Source organism: Musca domestica, unplaced genomic scaffold, assembly GCF_030504385.1.
Source record: "Musca domestica strain aabys unplaced genomic scaffold, Musca_domestica.polishedcontigs.V.1.1 39, whole genome shotgun sequence".
Classification (NCBI taxonomy): Eukaryota; Metazoa; Arthropoda; class Insecta; order Diptera; family Muscidae; genus Musca; species Musca domestica.
In genome coordinates this window covers 8,906,070-8,921,155 of record NW_026712326.1, presented here as the reverse complement: position 1 = coordinate 8,921,155, position 15,086 = coordinate 8,906,070, and the positions used below count along the sequence as shown (strand labels likewise).

At 31.8% G+C, this 15,086-nt stretch overlaps 1 protein-coding gene across 1 annotated transcript in view; it reads right to left on the bottom strand.

Annotated features, from left to right (window-relative positions):
* Positions 1 to 259: 259 nt before the first annotated feature.
* LOC101895731 (uncharacterized) overlaps positions 260 to 15,086 on the bottom strand; it is a 134,832-nt gene continuing 120,005 nt past the window's right edge. Inside the window, 2 exon segments of the mRNA XM_059126464.1 lie at positions 260 to 1,473; positions 11,329 to 11,396. Coding sequence (XP_058982447.1) covers positions 667 to 1,473; positions 11,329 to 11,396 — 875 coding nt within the window. The 3' untranslated portion in view covers positions 260 to 666.

The following is a 15,086-nucleotide window of genomic DNA, read 5'->3' as shown; positions in this document are numbered from 1 at the left end:
CGGTTTTTTAGATAATAGAATCGAAGAATATCTTATTATTTAAAATCAAATTCGATGGCGAAGAAGATTTTTTATCTATTTTTTTTTTAATTTGATTGAAGGCTTAAACATCGTATAGAAAAAATAAAATCTATCTCAGTAAGTGAGAAAATTCCCTATTTATTTCTTTCTTTCTAACTGAGAACGCATTTTCTACAATTTTCCCAAAAAGAATGTGAGGAAGAGTGAGAAAGAGAGATGAATCATGAATTTTGATCAATAACTAATCCTATATTTAGTGACATTTTTAAAAATCAAATTTTGAAAGTTTAGTAAAAATTTGCATCGAAACATTTTCGAAACGAGGGCATTGCCTTCGAAGCACTTAACATCATGTTCCGCGTACGTGTGCTGTAAAAAACTGCATCCATGTTTCTTCTTTTTTTGGGATTTTAATTCGTTTTCTTATTTGGTTTTACTTTTTAAAAATTTGTTTTATTGTGAATGCATAATTTTTTTGTAAGATTTTTTCTTGTTCTTGTCTTTTTTTGGTATTTGTTCTTTTTTTTAATTTGTTTTTCTTTCTATAATTTATAGTAATTTAATATTATTGTTATAATTATTATTATTAATTATTAAGTATTAATTTAATAATATATATAAAAACGACCTATAATATGACCGGGGTTATTTACCAAAACCGAAGCCGAACTTGCCAAAGAGATCTTTACCTTTCGACAGCACATCACCGCCCGGCGCCGCTGCTGCGATACCTTTGAGACCGCCCAGCAGACCGGCACCGGGTCCTTGACCTTGCGGTGGTGGCTGTTGACCTTGAGGTGGCACTTGTGGTTGTTGTTGCTGCTGCTGTGGCTGTTGTTGTTGCTGCTGCTGCTGTTGTTGTTGGGCGCCGCCGCCGAACAATCCCCCCAGGCCGGTTGAAGCTTGCTGCGTTGGCTGCGCACCACCTGGTGGTTGCATTGGATCTTGTTTCGGTGGTTGTTTCGAACCAAATAGACCACCGGTGGCAGCCGAAGTAGCACCCGAGAGTAAGCTAGTTGCTCCGGATAATAAACCGCCTGAGGGTTGTGATACGGGGGGAGGTTGTTGTTGCTGCGGCTGTTGTTGTTGGCCCATCATGCCCATCTGACCCATTTGTCCCATCTGCTGCTGGCCGGGCATGCCAGGCTGTTGACCCTGCTGCATGCCCATTTGCCCCATCTGGCCCATTTGTTGGCCCTGCTGTTGTTGTCCCATGCCCGGTTGTTGGCCCATCATGCCCTGTTGACCCATGCCAGGCTGTTGTCCCATGCCCGGCTGTTGGCCCATCATGCCTTGCTGTTGACCCATCATGCCCTGCTGACCCATTTGCCCCATGCCACCCATTTGCTGCTGTTGCTGTAGTTGTTGTTGTGACTGCTGTTGTTGCTGACCATATGGTTGCTGTTGTTGTTGCATTCCGCCAACAACATTACCAGCGCGACCGATCATCCCCTGTAAGACATGAGACGGACATTAGCAATTGGCAAGGATGGCAAATATTGTCAATGAACTATTTGCATCTCGCAACAATAACAGTAGGAATAGAGAAAGTGTTGAGAAGAAAACAAACGAACAAACCAAAAAACAAAGATTAAAAATAAAAACAAGGAATATTGGAAAAAATCCATTACTCGAATAAATCCAAAAACAAACCGAAAAAATAGGAAATCTTGGCTAAAAAAACTCGTTATACATTTAGTAACTGACAAAAGATATATTTATATATATGTATAAATATATAGAAAGAGAGAAATTTATAAATAAATATTTTTTTTGTGGAATATACGAAGGATTGATTAACAATGTTGCGGGGCATCAGAACTTCATTCATTGAAATTAGAAGTGTTTCGTCTGGCGAAACAAAATACGCTGATTCCACTCAATTTCATTTGTCTCCGCTTTCCACATCGTACATTTGTCTCGAATAGCAACAATAGTGTGGAACGTTTTTTTTTTTTTTTTGGCATGATATGAATAAACGAAATATATGCATGTAGCGTAGGTATATTGGCCAATTTTAAAAGTTACTTACTACTCAGGACTACCGAACTGATGATAAGAGTTTTTGACACTTGACTTCGGAATCTACTCAAGTTTTTAATTCAATTTGATGTGTGCTGAAATTTAGGTACGATAGTTAGATTTTATTTGCTTAACATATCATCTGATATGAGTCAATTGTAAATTGTTTTAGGTAATTATCTCAACAAATAATGTTGATATAGCACTATATAATGTAGATTGTAGATTGATATTTTAACATTTATCTTTAGAAATTTTGCGATGTTTATTGCAATGTTTATTTATACTATGTAATAATATATTACTATTGTATAAAATTATACTTTCTTCATGCTATGAACACAATATTTTTTTTTATAGTACGAAAAGTTTATTTTGACTTTAAATTATTCAGGAGTGCCTAAATTATTCCTCAAAAATGCAAAATATTAAATCATTTTACAAACGACTCCAAAGGCCTGTTTACATATACCAAGTTGACAGTTGTAATCCAATGGACTTATTATGTGTGTAAGGCGTGTAACGAGATATGCCTACTGGCCTTAGTGAAAGAACGACTTGTGTACAGTACAACTAAAACAAGATAAAATGCAGTAAGTTCGGCCGGGCCGAACTTTGAATACCCTCCACCATTCGGAACGAATTTGGAAATTTTCAAAAAAATAAAATCCGTTAAAAGTTTTGTTAAAATTTTTAAAATGCCGACTATAGCCGATAAGTTGGGGTCAATACGACGTGGACCTACATTACCATTGTTTGTCATAAGCCATTACCATATTCAAATTCGAAACGTTGAATAAACGGTGAATAATATACCTAAAATCATCAAAATACCATATATAGAGAGGTACCGTTATATCGGAGCTATACAAAGACCTGGACCTGGATAGACAACCCTCTGTCACGGGCTGTAGCATCCATTACGAACTTCAAATACGACATCTCAAACAATTTCGGTGGGTACCTAAACCTAAACTCTTCAAAATACCGAATATAGGGAGGTACTGATATATGGAGCCTATACGAAGACCTGGACCTGCATAGACAATTTTCTGTCATAGGCTGTAGTATCTATTACAAACTTCAAATACCAAATTTGAAACAATTCCGGTGAATAATGACGCTAAAATCATCAAAATACCGAATATTGGGAGGTACCGTTATATGGAGGCTATACGAAGATGTGAGCCTGCACAGACAATTTTCTGTCATAGGCTGTAGTATCCATTACGAACTTCAAATACCAAATTTGAAGCAATTCCGGTGAATAATGTCGCTAAAATCATCAAAATACCGAATATCGGGAGGTACCGTTATATGGGGGCTATACGAAGGCGTGGACCTGCATGGCCCATTTACGAACTTAACCTGCTTACTGGAAAAACAAACTTGTGTACAGCCTTGAGCCTTCTATCTCAATTCGTTCGAAAAATAGCGTGATTACAACAGACAGAAGGACAGACAGACGGACATCGCTAAATCGACTTAGAATTTTACGCTGATCAAGAATATATATATACTTTGTTGGGTCAAACTTTGTTTGGAATGACCAAGTTAATATACCCTCCATAGTATGGTGGAGGGTATAATAATGCAATTACCTGCTTTTACAAACGACACGATAATAGATTTCATGCCTCGATTCATGGTAGAAGAATATAGGTAGACGCGTCGACACAGCTGCTGGGACAATGAACTGTCAAACCAATTTTGGAATTGAAAATGTTGAATGATAAATTATTTAAATTTGTAAAAATTGTTGAAAAACGCGAATTATAATAGCCTCCGAATGACTTAGTATAAGAAAACATATAAAAATCTACTTTAATTTTTTTGACATATCAATGCTCCCAAGCGTTGATGCATCTACCTGTATTCTTCTGCCATGTCTCGATTTTCAAACTACAAATATTTGGAAGCTTTTGTTTATTTACTTAGCGGTGTTCCCTTTTGCTTATTATAACGTATCTGGAATATTGGTCAAATAACCTTAAATAATAATAATAATCATAAGAATAATAATAAATAATAATATAGAATAATAATAATAATAATAATAATATAATATACTAATAATAATAATAATAATAATAATAATAATATAATATAATAATAATAATAATAATAGTATAATAATAATAATAATAATAATAATAATAAAATATCATAATAATAATATAATAATAATATAATAATAATATAATAATAATAATATAATAATAATATAATGAATAATAATAATAATAATAATAATATAATAATATAATAATATAATAATATAATAATATAATAATAATAATTAATACATGATAATAATATAATAATATAATAATATATAATTAATAATAATAATAATAATAATAATAATAAATAATAATAATAATAATAATAATATAATAGTAATAATATAATATAATAATAATAATAATAATAATATAATAATAATAATAATATAATAATAATAATAATAGATAATAATAATAATATATAATAATAATAATATAATATAATAATAATAATACTAATATATAATAATAATATGATAATGAATAATAATAAAATAATCATAATAATAATATAATAATAATAAAATAACTGCGTTCCTACGAAATTCATGTACTTGTTATGAACGCATTTATTGAACTACGTAATATTGAGAATCCACTAACATGAATAGAAACCCCATAATTTTCATACAAATTTAGTTTTTCTGTCAATTTTGAGAAAACCTTTTGGAGGAACCCCTGTGCCTTCTTTCTATCTACGGAAATTCGTACTCGTGAAAAAGATAAGACCCCATGAAAAGTTTTCCGAAATAATGAAAATCAGATTTTCAGCTTCGCAAAACAAGTGAAATATATCCCTGAAGCTATACCTTTTCTCTCTGAAATGTTAAAATTAGATAAATAAGTTATTCTTGTTTCTTTGATTTATTTTATTATTTCTTGAAATAGGTTAAAATGTCGAAGGATGGATGCAAGCCAGGATTTTCTTTAATAAACATGATCTGTCAAATATTTAGTTTCCATGGCAAAACTGGTGAATAATCTTAATGCGCGCCTTGCCATGTACGTTTCTTCTACTCATTAATTTGAAAACTTTTTCGTTTTTTAAGTTTTTACTTTACCTTTTTATTGTACCATGCAATTGTACTTAACCAAAGAAGAATATACACCTAATAGGTGTGAGACTTATTTGTAAACAAAAATTGGTTGGTTTACCAAAACCGGTAAAAAATAAATGCACTATTTTGAGCAAACAGAAAACATTTATTCAATCCATTTTATTTCCTCGGCGTAACCCATTGCATCATGTGGAATAACCGAATGTATTAACAAATAACAACTTGTTGGGAGCATGGCAGAATTAAAGAGTTGGTCTCATTTGCCAAATCAGTTGTGGTAACCCTTTTGGAGCTAATCTATCATTTTCAAATAAAATAACAAAAAATGTTTAAATTTACTGAATTTTCTCTTGTTGTGAAAAGTTTTTTTAAGATAAATTCCTCACATCTGTCTGTCAAAAATCTAACAAATATTTAACAATTCTTATTTAAATGTTATACATCGTCAAAAACAAAGATTTTATTATATGTTCTCAATACAAAAATGTGTTTTGACAGCAAGAGAATACAACATGCAGTCCTATAACACGTTTACATAGGAAATGTTTACCCGGGTTAATCACAATAGTCAAATTAATAGCGATTGGTCAATTATCACAGTTAAGCTGGATAAATGTTTGTATGTAAACGTGCTTTTACTGTGTCGCCTTGGTTATTATAACCTGATAAGACGCAGGTATGCGAAACGCCTTGAAATATGCAATAGAAATCTGAATCGTAACCTAAAATTTCAACCACAAACAAATCGTTTATAATAAACTTGAGTAGAATTCCTTTGTTTACTTTGCAATATATTTCATGGATTATTTAAGTAAATGTTTTGTTTTTAATGAGTTATGTATATGTAGAACTAGCAACGTTTTTTTTATAAAAATCTTTTGGAACACTAAAACAAAAACAAACTATGCTTATGAATTAATATATGTAAAGCCTTATTTACACCGAATATGTTCTTATATTTCTCCATTTCTTTTGATTACAAATCAAGTAAATGCTTCGTAAAATACGAAATTTAGTTGTCGGCGTAAAGTAGGCTTAGGTTGTTAGTTTAGGTATATATGTATGTATATTTTCTTAAGCATTTAACCATAACGCAATAACAGTTATTCTGCTCTGTTTGTTTTCGATTTTCTGTATTGATTTTGTATGTTTTGAGTTGTGTTGGATTAATTTTTTTTTCTTTTTTGTTATATCAAACTAAAATCAAAATAATTTCAACTAAATTTTAAATTATTTAATAATTAACGTACAGTTTTTTTCTTTGCAATTTATAACAAACATTTTGAAATGAAACGACAAATCATATATGGAAAAAGCCAAAAATTAAAAACGAATGAAACACAAAAATGATCGATTGTTATACAAGATACTGATGACAGAAGAACCAAAGAAGCCAAAAAGGAATGATTGATTGATTACACACTCTATATAGATATCATTATTTATAATATTTACGAATAAAAACTATAAGAGAACAGAAAAAACGTAAGGAAACGGAGGACATTTTGTACACATACAGTGAATCACATAGAAATTTTTTTACACACCATTTACATTTACATCCAATATGATTAGGAAATGAAAAAGAGTTATTTTTGGTTAAAATGTTTTTGGTTTGTTTTTTTTTTATAGACACACGACTAATAAATATTTGTTTATATATATGAAGATTTTATACTTATGTATGTAGGTAGATATATAGGTCTTGTATTATATTACAAAATATTATAAGCATTTAAATTTGTTTGTAATATGCTTTGCTTCTAAGAGTTTTTTTCTATTTGAAGTTGTCATTTTTAATATGGCTTTAAATGTGACGATAGTATATTTACAGACAATTTTTTAATGAATTATGTTGAAAATTAAGATAATATTATTTTGTATATATTCATGAAGTGTTCTTTTCGCAACGTATGTTATTAGTAAATACCTTTTTGGTTGGAGTTTATCTTTCAATAGTGGAAAATAATTTCATAGAAATAGAGATCGCTCTGCCCTACATTAACATACCCACAATCAGGGAGAAAGCTTAGCTCTATTGTATCCATATGAATTTTATGACTGCTGGGAAATCAGTAATTATTGCAAAAGAATAAAACAACATCCAAAGGAGAATCGGTCTTTGAGGACTAATTATTTCGAGCGCCGTCTGTACGTCATTTTTAAGCATGTTTTTGATATATGACCGCTACTTCGTTTGCGAGAAAGAATGCCGATAGTAATTGTTGTGTTCCTGTACTTTATTAATAGTAAAGGTGCTAAAGGAGGGAAATGTGAAATGAACTCTGAGAAAACTACGTTACCCAGAACGTACGAGAACAGAAAACTAGCAAAAATCTCCAAAATAGATGGCATTCTTTCAAATCACAATCTCAGCCAGAAAAAAAACTTCCAATAGTACTACTACGCTTTACTTTTTTTCTCTTAAATTCGCCTACAAATTTTACTATATTTTCGATACAGGAGTAGATTTGTAGAAAAAAGTGTAAAAAAATGGCAAAAGTAGTATTTTCATGACAGTTTCTGAAACGGCCTTGGTCAATTCTGAAAAGGAAGACAATAGCCAAGTCTTCCGAAAAACTAACCAAAATCGTAGACTAAGTTCAGCGAGCACCATCTATATTTCAACTCATTTATATTTAGTTTTGTTTGGTAATATATTTTTGGTTTTGACAACCAGATGATATAGATATAGATATTCAATGTTACTGGCTTAGCGGAATGGAATGTTTTATATCGTTTTTGCGTTAGAACTTTTTGTCTTATTTATTTGAGGCATATGCAACTAAATTGACAATTTAAAGTCCCTGGACTTATTAATTTCAACATTTTAGTTCCATCTACACGTGGATACAATTGCATTTTTGTTCGATATGATAAAGAGGTACAATAAGGTGGTAGACCTGTTGTCTTTCTTCCTTTCTAATAGCGCATTTACATTATTAAAGACTAAACTACTGGATTTAATAAATCCAAACACATAGGATTAATTTAGAAACCCTCAGGAGGATATATATGCTACTCAGCTGACGTTTGTCAATCAGAGAAGGAAACACGCTAGCCTCCATTTAAAAAAAATGTTATTGTTCGCATGGCTAGTCCATTTAGGCACGACACACTCTAATTCATACTAGAGTTGAGAAATCTTGTCCACTCTTTCTCGTTTCTTAAATGCAACTAGTTGCATGTAGTTCCTTCGTTCATGCATTCTTGTAGATTCATTCGTAAAAACTCCAATGTAAACGTAGCGTTAGAACTATAAAATGAAGCGACGTAAAAAGAAATAAATTTCAATAGCTCCTTTCACTTTTCTTGTAGATTCTAGTTCATTCCGAAACTATACAACACTAATTCATACTGGTGTTGGTAATCTCGTTCACTTTTAAACGTTCTGTTTCTTAAAAGGAACTAGTTCCATGTACCAAAGACCTAAAGTGGTAAAGCCTATACAAAATGTATTTTGACCTACTGACAGAGGCATGTTAAAACACCACAATTAGAGAAACGAATAACAAATAAAAGTTTAATATCGGTTAACATTGGTAACTATGTATATTGTTATATCATAACAGAGGTATTTTCACAGGGTTGCCATATGTTTGATCTGTCTTGTCCTAACTTTATACTTCTATGGCCGGTTTTTTACATCTTTCCGATAGATAAAAACTGATGTTGTTGGACACATAAATCGTTTTTTCGTTATTACAAGTTTTATTTAAGTATGAACTATCCGATAAGCAAAAGGACAGGTCATCTTCCTTTTATCTTCTAACGTAAAGTTTACTGAATTCATTGTTCATGCCATATTTTGCAAAATGTATTTAAATAAAAAAAATGGATAACTCAAATCGTCTATTTTATATTGAAGAAATGAATTATAAATATATTTCTTATTAATATTATTATTTGTTTATTATTTTTAAACTGAAATGAATATGCCATTATGAAAAAAATGCAGTGACTACCAGTTACTTTTACAGAAAGCTTGCCATATCCTTGTAAAAAATGCACACATTTTAAATGAAAGATGTAACAATGACAATCCGATAATGTGAACTTTTTCTTTCACTTTTCTTAAAGTAAGGGATAACAAAAGTGGACTATAAAGGAAAGATGTAACAACGGGCCTATATCTTTTAATATAGTTCCTCCATTCATGTATTTCTGTAGATGACAATATGAATATATTTGGCAGCAGGATTTTATGTTTAAGGAAAATTTGAATAGTCTGGTATAATAGCAGGAGGTAGAATAAAGTAACTTTTTAAATACAAATATTTTTTCATCTTTTTCAATGCAATTTTTGCCACTTTATGTCTTTGTATTGTTTTGAACAATAAATAATACAATTTAGAATTATTTCAAATTCTGATATAATAGAAGTGGCAATTTTATTTGCAAAACTTTGAAAAAATTATTTTCTGCATAAAATGTTTTCTTAAAATATTATGTTTTTTATGGTCGTAATATGGTCTGAAATATGTTTTTATCTACGATAAGATAAAAACATATTTCAGAAATTTTTAAGTCACATTTGAAAAAAAGGCTCTTCTACAGTGTTGCATTTTTACGAAGTTAAACTATCGTTTGGTTGTACCTTGTTCCCACATACGTTGAAAAATGCTGATGCAAGACATTTTTTGTCACTGAAAGTCAATCGTAGATCGAAATGAGTGAAAAGACCTCGATGTACAAAACAGGTTGGTATAGTTTCGAGAATTTTCTTTCTAATTGGGAGGTACAAAAGAGACACGAAATTATAACATACGTTGCGATTAGAATACCCTAATACTCTATGTCTAAAACTTTTGTAATGATATTATTGGAATTTCGCTCTGCTTTCATTGATATGGGTGGTTCGTTGGTTTTTTTAGTGGGTGGGTTGGTGGTTGTTAGAAGTTGAAGTGAATTAATCTGTCGTAGGTATATGTTTTGAGTTGACTTGCGGTTTTAATATGTGTCCAAATTTGGAATAGGGAAAACGTTTGCAAACAAAAAAATATTTTGATAGGGGAGAGAAAAAGAAACAAAGCATGTAACATAAAAATCAAAGGAGGCTGAAAGCTGAAGTGAAATGAAAGTGAAAAATGAAACAGAAGAAATAACTGGATTTTCGATTTTGAATCAGGAACCAAGCTTGAATGTTCACCACTGTTGGGGTGATGGATAAAGTGTGGTGAGTTTTTGGTTGTGATAGTGTCAATGGGTAAACATGGAATGTACTTTTTGTTTGTATGTAACTATGTTTTGCTAATGTAATGCCGTTTCATTGAAAATGTTTGCTAACATTGTTTTCTTCGATCATTTCTACACAAAGAGAGAGAAAAAACAAAAACAACTAATTAGTTTCTACAACGGGTGTGGGTGTTGCCAGTGTGTGTTTAACAAAGATTGCTGTTGCTGAACTACTTCTTTCGTTCATTTACTGATATTTTTTCTTCGACAATATCTAAAGCACAAAATTATATTTTTTTGTTTTTATATTCGTTGTTTTAAGCTTTCAAAATGTTGCTAGCTATACATAAAAGTTGATTGAAACTGAATTTGTTCATTTTGGTTTAATCACAATTAATTGTTGGAATTCGCTTACACTTGGGGGGGGTAGTATGTGTTGGATAAAATTAGCATTTCGTTATGAAATTATTGCCGTTTATTTGTTTTTTTTTTCTTAGATTTTAATTTCTTTCTACGAAACTCCAAATCAAACACAAACGACAATTAGTTTTTGGTTTGAAATGAAAATGAAAGCAAAAATTACAATACAACACAATTGGAATGCATGAATGTTGAGTTGTTGAGTATCATCTAATCAGAGACAGAGTTGTGTTGAACACAGTTGTAGTAGACAAGTAGTAGAAATAGTAGTTGATGTAGTAGTAGTAGTAACAGTTGTAAAGAGACAGTTCTAGGTAGGGTGTGATAGTAGTAGTAAAAATTGTACTTAAAACAGTGAGTGGAGTTTTTTTCGAGTTGTTTTTTTTTTCATTTGAGGGGAGATTTTTTTTTGCAAATATATTTAAGTTTGTTAAAAGAGAGTAGGTATAATGTTTGAGAGAGAGAGAAAGAGATATAACGTATATTTCAAAAACAAAACTAAAAAATGAAGAACAAGTTAAATGCATTTTTTCTTAACAAAAATGTAAAGAAGTTAGAGTATTTACCTGCGTTTGGTGATCGGGGGCAGGGTGGCCCGTGTTGTCTAACAGTGTAGGGGAAGCAGGGCGAGCATCTATAGCAACAAATATAACATAAAGACTTCACATTTACCACAGCAGACCATTACAAAATAAATTTTGTTAACTTAAATTCTTTTTGTTGGTATTGGTAGTTGTTTTTTTTTTTTTCTTTTTTTTCAGAAATAAATAAAAATGTAACAACGAAAAAGAAAATCAAAAGAAAAAGACAGAATAAGGAAATCATAGACAAGAAAAAATTATATAAAAAAATTTCGATGCATTTCTGTTATTGTTTTTTTTTTGGAAGAGAACCAATTTGGAAAAAAAGTTTTTTGTTGTTTTTGTTAGTAATAATTTGATTTGATTTTTCTTTGGGGAGGCAACCCTATAACCACGAAATTCCATTATGTAGACAAAATACAGCAGCTTCTTAAGGTGTGGGACTGAATTAGAACTCCATTCGAATCTGAATTTGATCTGAATTTTGTTTGTTTTCTATATAATTCACCGCAAGTTTGGACTTGAAATTCCACATACATATAAAAGGTTAACAGAATTTTATACAAAATTAAATATATATTAGAAAATAATTGAAAGAGAAAAAACGAAGGAGTAGCAAAAAAAGTATTTGCTTTGCTTTATAAGAAAAAGCAAAAAAAAAAAAAAAATAAAATCAAATAAATTACTTTCAATAACAAGTGTTTTGTAGTATTACCTTTCAAATATGTTGTTGCATTTTGTCTGTATTACTTAATTTTACATAATAATTATTTATAAATTTTATACACTTAATAATATGTACTTGTAGTTGAAATTAAAAATAATTGTTTGTTTTTTTTTTTTCGTTTTAAATTATTTTGTATAGTGCCTTAGAAGCAATTGTTATGTAAAAATATTTATAAATAGTTGTGTATGTGTTTGTGAATGTTGTTGTTATTGTTGTTTACTTTGTTGTTTTGTATAAATATGTAATTTTTTCTTCAAAAATTCGCAATAAAACACCGTAGCAAAAAATGAAAAACAAAATCGAGCAAACTATAAAACTATAAATGTTTTTTTAAAACAGATTAAGCCCAGTTTACACTGATGCATATTGAACTTCCAAAATAAATTTTGTAATCTGTTTATAAGAATTCCTCACTAGCGGTGTTCACATGAGACAATTTTACTTAGTTGCCTATAATATTTGCTTCTGATCTTCGAAGAAAAAAAGTCCCAATTCACCCATTATTATTCATAAATATATGGAAATGCTCCCTAATTGGTTACTAAGAGAGTGTATCATTCAAATGAGACTATTAGGACATATGGAACTAAGGTTTCATTTTCCAGCTGAAAGAAAGTCAAGTCATTGTGTAAGTAAAAAATTCAAAATCTTTGTACTTCGGATAGCTTTGGTTATTCAGAGGGTGGAGTTGAAAACTTGCCACAGTTGCCGATAATCTCGGCGTTAACACTTCGATAAAGGCCAGTGAAGGTTGGAAAATCGGCCCTGAGGACAAAAATCCCAAACGCTTTGTTGAAAGTATTTCGACTTTGAACCGCCTGAGAGTAGAAATCATTATGAAGGAATCTTTTGAAGTCGGAAAACTGTCAGCTGTACCATTTGCTTTGTAGAAACTGTTATAGATGTTTCGTCAGTTCGTCATAATCTATAAGTTGAATGTACTTCTTTGAATTCTATTTTAGTTTTACCGAAGATTGTAATTCTCCCAAAAAAACGGGAAACTGGTAAATATAAAAATCATCGAAATCCCTATAAAAACGTTAGGTCTGTTAAATTACGACATAATGGTGACCCAACATGTATTTCGACTACCAACACCCTCTAGGGAAGCAAACCTACAATGAAATGTCCCATCTTTATATACAAGGTGGCGCAAAAGTAATTCTCCTATCAGAAAATGCTATAAATTTTACGATTTGCAAATAATGTCATGCGAAATACACGTTAATAAACAGTGTTACGCTACACTGCTCCAGAACGCGAAATATTGGTGACTATTTATTTGACCTACAAGCATTCGGTGACTTGGCTACAACATGAATTTCGTCTCAGATTTCCTGGCCTTCCAACGCCTACTGGTGAAACACTGTGACGTTTAGCCGCTCGCCCAATGAGACTGGCACAACAAAAGATGCTGCCGAGAGTGGCAGACCCCGGAGTATCCATTCTGCAGAGAATATTGCTGCTGTAGCCGAGGTTGTCATGAAAGCGCCGTTGACATCGACCAGGCGACGTGCCACGCAAATCGGTATCAGCGAATTTTGGTACATGATTTGAAGATGTTTTCGTACAAAGACCAGATGGTGCATCAGCTATTAGCTGCTGACAGCCAATCGCGTCTAACATACGCTCAAGACATCCTTAATTACCACCAAGAAGCAAATGATTTTCCATCAAAAATAATCATAATAGTTGTGATTGGAAAACATGTGGTTCCAACATGACGGTGCAAACGCTTCACATCGATGTGCCGAAGGATGTATTTTCCGAGCGTCTAATCTCTCGTTTGGTGATTTGCACTGGTCAGCTAGATCAGACCGCTCCAGACTTCTTTTGGTGGGACTTTTTGAAGTCGCGGGTTTATGTCAACAATCCTTAGACTCTTTCAGCTCATAAATACAATATCCGTCAAGAATGTGAGGACCTATCGCCGGAAGTTTTAGCCAAAGTGAAGGACAATGTCATAAAAAGGGCTCAAAAGACAATAAACTTTGGTGGCGTCCATTACGTGACATCATATTCTGGACTTGATGTAAAAGAACAAATGAATATAATCCACAAGAAGAATCAAAGTTTTTTACTTTTTTAATTACAGCCAAAATACATCGGAAGTTTACTTTTGCGCCACCTTGTATAGTCTGTCTTTGGTCGTTTGTTTTGTTTAGGACTGAGCCTTAACTGGACGAAAGCCACATCGGATAAAATTTGAGAAGATTAAAATGCATCGTTGAATGATACAATCGCAGAACTCCTTTAACCTCAATATTGCTTCGGTTTACCACCGAAATACTACGAGCTAATTTCACCTTTTACTCGAACTGAAGTGTGATGCACTCATAGGGAGAAGAAAAAAATCTAGCATACCTTAGTTATCGATGTCGATCTCATTTTAGAGTGGGTGCAAAATTAAGCAAGTTCTTCGAGCATTATTTTAGTTTTTTCCCGTACCGTTGTTGAATTTCTATGGAAATTTATTCTATCCACAGCTGCAAACGAAAAAAAAACTTAATACTTTGAGAGCGTTGTCACCAATCTGAACCAATAAAGTATTTATATGATTATTATTCATTTCGTTATTTAATTTTTTATTTCTGTCGTTTTTCTCTTCTTTGACTTTCCACATGTTCGATGACACTCGTAGAGAAAGCTCTTACTATCTTTTGAGTGATTCGAATCCCATTCTTACTTTTCAAGCTGGAGTGACTGGAAAGAGTTCCCACATAAAGCAAAAGAGTGAGACATGTCGTATAAAATTCGCACTCTTCGAGCATTTTCGCTCCCGGGTCGAACATGAGCAAATCGGTGCTGTAGCCAAAACACTTTAAAGATTTAGAAAAAAATGTGTGCCTTCACTGGTGAAAGTTTCGGTTACGATGCTGTACCGGAAACTACATTCTGTCAAATGGGTTACCATGTGCCATTGACTTATTGATCTAGCCTGAATGTTTACGTTGGCTTCTTGTGAAGCTTCACATGGGATGTAGATTGGAGTTTCGTCTGGATTATGAAGTTTCAC